General features: G+C 57.1%; 1 protein-coding gene across 2 annotated transcripts in view; it reads right to left on the bottom strand.

The window, feature by feature from the left end:
* Positions 1–6,137: 6,137 nt before the first annotated feature.
* The window catches only part of LOC102765224 (interferon alpha-inducible protein 27, mitochondrial), a 6,554-nt gene continuing 5,417 nt past the window's right edge, over positions 6,138–7,274 (bottom strand). The window contains exons 5-6 of one of the 2 annotated variants that reach the window (XM_006767951.2): positions 6,759–6,920; positions 6,138–6,354 (exon numbers count right to left, since the gene is read on the bottom strand). In XM_006767951.2, the coding sequence (XP_006768014.1) occupies positions 6,278–6,354; positions 6,759–6,920 (239 nt within the window). In that variant the 3' untranslated portion in view covers positions 6,138–6,277. The remainder of the gene's footprint in view (positions 6,355–6,758; positions 6,921–7,274) is intronic. The other variant, XM_006767952.2, reaches the window with a different exon arrangement.

Here is a 7,274-nt window from a genome sequence, read left to right as displayed (position 1 = left end):
GGCGCCCACAGGGCTGAGCCCAAGACAGCCACAGCGCCCCATCCGATGGTTCCTGGAACCGGTTCAGGCTGGTCCGTCTCCTTCCCTCAGGATGAGACTCAGGCCGGGGGCTCTAAGGCCTGTCTCATCGTGACCCACCTGGTGGGCACCCCTAGACAGGCCCAGGTCTGTCAGAATCCCGGCAGAGAACACAGCTCTGCCCCCCAGCCAGGCTACCCTGGGCAGTGCCACCTGCCGAAGGCCTGGGAGGAAATCACTCAAACCAGCAGACCATCCCTCGGTCTTTGCAATTTGCAATTTCAATTGGGAAAATGTTCCTTTTCAGTTACCTTTCCTCCTGCTACTAAAGGTGCTCAAGGGAGTCTGCTGGGGCCACTCTACCCTCCCTGCGCCTCCCCTGGCTCTTCACTCATTCGAAGTTGCCCGATGCATAGGAAAACAGTTTTATCTCCTGGACACAGGAAGCAGCTGGGAGGAGCTGGTGAGTCTTCGGCCGTTTAAGGCCCCGCGGCTGGAAACAACCCACGCAGCGGGCCACTCGGCCTCCGGGAAGGTGGCCATCTTCAGCAGCAGCAGGAGTTGGGGACTTTCGGCTATTTCTTTCTTTCTTTTTTTAATTGCTTTTTAGAGAGAGAGGAAGGGAGAGGGATAGAGAGAGAGAAACATGCATGAGGCAGGAACGTCACTGATCGGCTGCCTCCTGCGCGCCCCACGCTGGGGATGGAGCCTGCAACCCAGGCACGTGCCCTGACCGGGAATCGAGCCTGCGACTCTGGTTCCTGTGTCGATGCTCAACCGCTGGGCCGTTTCCTACAGGGTCATTTCTTTTAACAGCATCTATCACATGGGCGCGTTCCCTTCTTGGAATGGGGCGTGGCTTTTCTGTGGTGAGTCATGGGCAGTGTCTTGACTGCAGCGAATACCTTTTTGCTGCTGTTTTGATCCTCTTGTGTTGGTGCTTCGGGAGGTGCTCTGTGGGTATTCAGGCTGCCCCAGAAGGTGCTGTGGGGCCAGGAGGACAGGGGCAGGGCTCCTAGGAAACACGCCCTTTCCTCCCTGCCCTGGTCCAGGTGCTGTGTAAAGCATGGCACCTCCATCCGCATCCCTTCTGGGCCACTACACTCCCCTCACCTCAGGACCCATCTGTACCCAGTTTTCCACCATTGCAGACCAGAACTGTAGCTCCCACCTTGGGTCCCTCTCCGAGGCGGGTGGGGAGGTTGCCCAGGGCTGGAGTGCAGGAGAGAGAAGGTCAGAGACATGAGGCTGAGAGCTTCCCAGACCTGAGGGGCTGAGGCTTCGTGGATGTCTGATGACAGGCTGTGCCACCAGTGTCTCCTGCCGACTGCAGGCCCACACTGTGACCTCCCTGAGCCTTTCCACGGGCACACCCCCCACCAAGGCGTGGGAACGTGAGCAGTCCTTTTCTTGGGCTAAGGTTCCCCAGAAGACTCCCTCCCTCTGATCTGAAAGTTACAGCCTGGCCCGCAGCATCCTGGGGCCTATGGATGAAGATGACTGAGGGTCTCTTTACTTGGATGGAAACTCATTTTTAGTAAAAAGCTCCTGGTACCTCCTGGCACAGGGACCCACCTTGCCAAGTATAAAGCTCCAGTCGTCTGCTAATGGGGTGCGTGGGGAACTGCCTGCTTCCTACAGAGACTTCCAACCAGCCCTCTCGCTGCCAATCCACCTTGATGCCAACCTCCAGAAGGACGTTCCCGGGCAGTGGCTGAGCCTTTGGGGGTCCTATGGGGCGCAGTCGCCTCATTCTCCCCTTCTCCACTGACAGCTTCAGGTGCAGTGTTCTTGGGACGGCCAAGTAGAACCCGTGTCCATGGGGTTCCTGGCTCCTAAAATTGTGTTTCTGTCGTGTCTCTCCCCTTCTCCGTGGCCATGTGTGTTACGCCTGGTCTCAGTCCTTCGCGGTTGTTGCTGTGGTGTGGTGAGAAGGAAGAGGTCAGTCCTCTGTTGGATTGATTTTTCTGTTGCTTGCCATCGAGAGGCTCCCGCTCATGTGCTTTAGAATGGATGTTTGCTAGCCAAGAGGCTCTCTTGGCTGAAACAAGAGAAGTTTCTTTCCCTGGTACTTGGTCATATAAAAATCCCAGCCAGGCCCTTGCCTGTTTGGCTCAATGGATAGAGCATCGGCCTCCAACCTCAGGGTCCCAGGTTTGATTCTGGTCAACAGCATGTACTGTGTTTGCAGGCCCCTCCCTGGCCCAGGCCCTGGTCAGGGTGTGTGCAGGAGGCAACCAATTGAATGTGTCTCTCTCACACTGATGTTTCTTTCTGTCTTTCCCTCTTTTCCCCTTTTCTTCCACTCTCTCTAAAAAAAAAAAAAAAAATCAATGGAAAAATAAAAAAATCTTAGCCAGGACTGCCCCAGGAGGCCCAGGCTCCTGCAGTCTTGTTGCTCTACCTTCCTTAAGGTGCTGCTTTCATCTGCAGGGTGGGAGATGGTTTATTCTCCTGCCTGCAGCGGAGCCCCTGGGAAGTGGCCAAGGGTCAAAGATGGGCCCTTCACTCCCCTTAGAGCTGCAGATGTGGTCTCTGCTCACCTCTCACTGACCAGAACCCAGTCCCATGAGCACGCCTAGCTGCAAAGGGGGGCTGCAGTGCAGTACTTCACTGGAGATGATGCACCTGGCCGAAAGCCCGGACATCGGGGGACTCCTAGCAGCCCCTGCCACACAGGTGAAGACATGGGCCTCAACAGGAAGCCATCCCAGATTGCAACAATGAGAACTGGCCTCTGCCTCTCTGCTCTCCCCAGCAGCACACCCAGCCACCATGCACAGAACTTGGTTAGTGGAGAAGGAGTCTGGCTTCCCTGACACTGCAGACTCCTGAGGGGAGGTGGGGACGCCGAAATTCTGCAGGGACAGGACCCAGAGTCCCTGAGTCCCAGGGGTCAACTGAAGCCAGGAATTTCAGGAATGCTGGGGCTGCCAGAGTATGTTCAGCCAGCTCCCAAGTGAACAACCCTCAGCCTGATGAAAAGGGGTGGGGAATCACAGCTGTTTTCTCTCCCCATATAACAAATTCTTGCAGATTTAGCAGCTTAAGCTAACATTGCCTTGGAGTTGTAGGTCAGACGTGCAAGTGGGCCTGACTGAGTGCTCTGTTTAGAGTCAAAGTCAAGGTTTCAGCCAGACTGTGCTCTTGTTATGGAAACTATGGTAAGGATCTTCAATCCCCCTCTTCCTTAACTCTGACTTCCTCTTCTGTGATGAGCAGACAACGCTGTCTGCTTTTTCAAAAAATATATTTTTATTTTTTAATCCTCACCCGAGGATATTTTTCCACTGATTTTTAGAGAGGGGAAAAGAGAGGGAAAGACAGAGAGAAATATCGATGTGAGAGAAACACATTGATTGGTTGCTTCCTGCACGTACATGCCCCGACCAGGATCTGGGACAGGGGGGAGCCTGCAACCAAGGTCCGTGCCCTTGACCAGAATTGAACCCGGGACCCTAAGGTCCACAGGCCAATGATCTACCACTGAGCCAAACCGGTTAGGGCAAAAAAATAAATATTTTTATTGGTTTCAGAGAGAAAAGGAGAGGAAGAGAGAGAGAAACATCGCGTGTTCAGGACACAGAGCCCAGAAGGATGGGAGCTGTGGCTGGGGGTGGGGCCTGCAGCGCTGTGTGCTGGGTCTCAGCAGGGAGGGAGGCCGTCCACCCCCCTGGCCCAGGTCAGACCCAGTGCTCTTCTCGTGGGGAACTTGGGCTTCTAGTGAAGGCAGGGCTCTCGCCTTCAGCTCCAAGGAGGGCCTTGGGAAGCTGTAATGATCACCCTGAACGAGGAGGCATTAATTTGAGCATGTGTGCGTTTTGGGGGAAGTGGTTCACAGCTTTTATCAGACTCTCCAAGGCGTCATGAAAGAATCATTGATTGGCTGCCTCCTGCACACCCTATACCAGGGATCAAGCCTGCAACCTGGGCATGTGCCCTGACCAGGAATCAAACCGTGACCTCCTGGTTCATAGGTCAGCACTCAACCACTGAGCGACACTGGCTGGGCCACTCTCTGCTTTTAAAGGCTCATGTGATTACATTAGACCCACTTGTGAAATCTCCCTTTCACCATGTAACTTTACATGATACAGGAGTGAATTTTCATCCTATGTACAGGGCCCACCCACACCCAGAGGTGGGGGAGTATACAGGGGTAAGGGTTCCCCATTGCCCTGCTCAGAATTCTGCCTACTATGCAGGCCAGACCTGAGGGCCGGAGGCAGAGAACCAGGTCAGAGCGAGAACCCAGAGGTGGGGCTGCAAACTCAAAGTCAGAATAGAAACAGGTTCTCGCCTTCAGCTCCAAGGAGGGCCTTGGGAAGTTCTAATGATCACCCTGAACGAGGAGGCATTAATTTGAGCATGTGTGCGTTTTGGGGGAAGTGGTTCACAGCTTTTATCAGACTCTCCAAGGCGTCAAAGAAAGGAGAGAAAGAAAAAGAAGCAAGTAGTGAATCACGTACCTGGGTTGCAGGTTCCGCTCCCCACCCGCAGTGGGGGGCATCAACCTTCCTTTCTCCCTCCCCCGCTCCACCCCCTGTAAGAACAATGGAAAAGTATCCTCTGGTGAGGATTTTAAACAACAAAACTAAACGTACCTGGGTTGCAGGTTCCGCTCCCCACCCCCAGTGGGGGGCATCAACCTTCCTTTCTCCTCCCCCCCCTCCACCCCCTGTAAAAACAATGGAAAAGTATCCTCTGGTGAGGATTTAAAAAAAAAATACCCCAAGGGCTTTATTTTTATGGCTGCATAGCAACCAGGCATCACGATCCAAATAGGAGCCACGTGAGGACACAGCTGAGTTCTTTAACTTTCTGCCGTGTCCACTTGACTCGCAGGTTTAGTTGTTGGAAACTGAGACCCCGTTAGGCTGCCGGAAGGCCCAGGGCGGAGTGTGCAGGGTGTGAGGTCAGCAACTGGATCATCGTCATGATGAAAACCCTCGTGCCTCTAAAACTCTGAGGACCGAGTGCAAGCTCCCTTTCCCAGCATGCCTGCTGTGGTCTGAATGTTCACGCCCCCTCCTCCTTGCCCCAGATCCCAAGGTGATGGCCTTGGGAAGTGCCTATGATGTGGGTGGAGCCTTCCTGACTGGAATCGAATGCCCTTATAAGGAGACCCCAGAGAGCGCTATGGCCCCTTTTCTCAGGGGAGGACACCGAAAAGATGGCTGTCCAGGAAGCAGGCCCTCACCAGGCACCTATCTTCCGGTGCCTTGGTCTTTGACATCCCAGCCTCCAGGCCTGGGAGACGTAAATGTCTATTATTTATCCGCCACCCAGTCTTTGTGATATTTGTTGCAGCAGCTTAATGCACGAAGACCCCCCTGTAACCTGCCTTCCCCTGGGCACCCCTCCAGCAATGCCCCCTCAGGGGGCCGTGCCTGGTGGTCCATCCCCCCAGCGGACCAGGATCACTGCCTAGGAAAAGGCGGGGTTCCCTGGCACCCAGCCCGGGCCCTGGCCCACGGCACTTGCTCAGAGTTGGGGGAAAGGTTTGTGAATCAGCGCGAGTGAACTTTCTATGCTCTGGAGGGATCCGGGCCTAACGATAAGTTTCTCCACGACCTTGATCTGGGAAGAGAAGCACATTTCAAGACCAAGGCCCTGAAGGAGAACCAGAGCTGATGAAGTAAATTTCCTCCTGTCCCAACTTGCCTTCTGCCCGTGGGAGGGGGCCGGCCCGCGGGGGCAGCGACCGGGCAGAGCCGGTGCGGTGGGAGCGGAGCCAGGCCACGTGGGAGATCGCCGTCGGACATCAGAGGCCAGGCGTGGGCGACTGTGCAAATGAGTCTGGTTTTCACACAAGCAGCTCCAAACAGGATGCCCTGCTGTCCCACTTCCCCGCGCCGCACACCTGAGCCAGCACCGTCCCGGCTGGGGGCTTAGAGCTCCTTGAGGTCAGCTCCCCACCCGGAGAGGCAGACACAGGCCCACAGAGAAGCTGACCGGCGGCCCGGGCCACATTCAGAGTCAGAAGCTGGGCAGGGGCCGCATCCAGGCTCCCCATTTAGGTTCCTTCTGGCTCACGGCACCCCAACACCACGGGACTCGGAAAGTGAAGCGAGGCTTCCCCCACCTGACTGCAGCAAGAAGGAAGGAATCCGACAGGGGTGGCAACACCTCGTTTTTATTCTTTATTTCTTTCGGGGGGTGCAGCATGTGGCACACCGTCACCCCGGGTCTGGACCCACTGCATCGGGCTGGGCAGCAGGGCCCCCCGTTCCTCTTCTCCGCACGGAGTGGCAGGGAGCTAAACCACCAGGGACACCAGGGCGGACCCAGTGGTGCCCAGGATGACTTTGGAGGACAGGGACAGCCCGGCTGCTCCTGCGGAAGAAGCAGAGAGGGCCCAGCAGGCAGGGACAGCTCTGAGGGGCCTCTCAGGGGGGCCTGAGGCCCACACACCCAGCCAGCACCCTCCTGGGTTTCCCACCCCCCAGGACCTCTGCTCTGGGCGGGCTGCTGCAGGCAGCTCCTCAGGGAGGTGAACTCGGGGTCACCCTGAGAGCTGGGAGGGGCTGTGCCCAGGTGGGGTGAAGACGCTCCAAGTTACCCGACAAACCCTTTGGGCAGAGCCCACAGGGCCCACACAGCCCAGGCCAGGTCTCCTTCCTGCCTCCAGCGAGAGGACCCGGAGGGTAACACAGGCACGGAGACCGAGGCTCGCTGGGCTAGGACTGGGCTGGACCCTCTGAGGCCCTCGTCCTTCTCACCCCACGGGGGACACTTACCCACAGACTGCAGAGTAGCCACCAGGCTGCCCGCGGCAACCCCGCCCCCGTTGGCGATGGCGGACACCGACATCATCTTGGCTGCCAGGGAGGAGGCGGTGATTCCTGCCCCAGTGAAGCCCACGGCACCCAAAACCACGGGCACGGCGCCCACAGTCACGGCTGTCCAGGGAGAGGAGCTGGGTCAAGGCCACACTCAGGGAAATGGACCCCCCCACACACACAAGCTTGGGGGGGTCTCCAGGGGGTGGGGGAGGGGTGAACTCTGAACTTGGGAAAGACTGGGCCTGGCCAGCAGCCAGAGGACAGGTGGGGAGAGCAGGTGGGGTCGCTGGGGACGGGGCTGGGCCCAGCTTAGGTCTGTGGCAGGACCGCCCATGGGAGAGCCCTGTCCTTGGGTCTCAGGGTCCCCATTACTGCGCTGCAGGCCTGGGTGCGGCCTCCAGCTCCTGTCTTGGCTGAGGAGGTGTCCAGGACGGTCAGCCCCACACCAGGGCCCCGCATGAGCCAGCAGCT

This window comes from Myotis davidii, unplaced genomic scaffold (assembly GCF_000327345.1).
Source record: "Myotis davidii unplaced genomic scaffold, ASM32734v1 scaffold443, whole genome shotgun sequence".
Classification (NCBI taxonomy): Eukaryota; Metazoa; Chordata; class Mammalia; order Chiroptera; family Vespertilionidae; genus Myotis; species Myotis davidii.
Note: the sequence above shows the minus strand (reverse complement) of the source record. Positions and strands in the feature narration are given on the sequence as shown.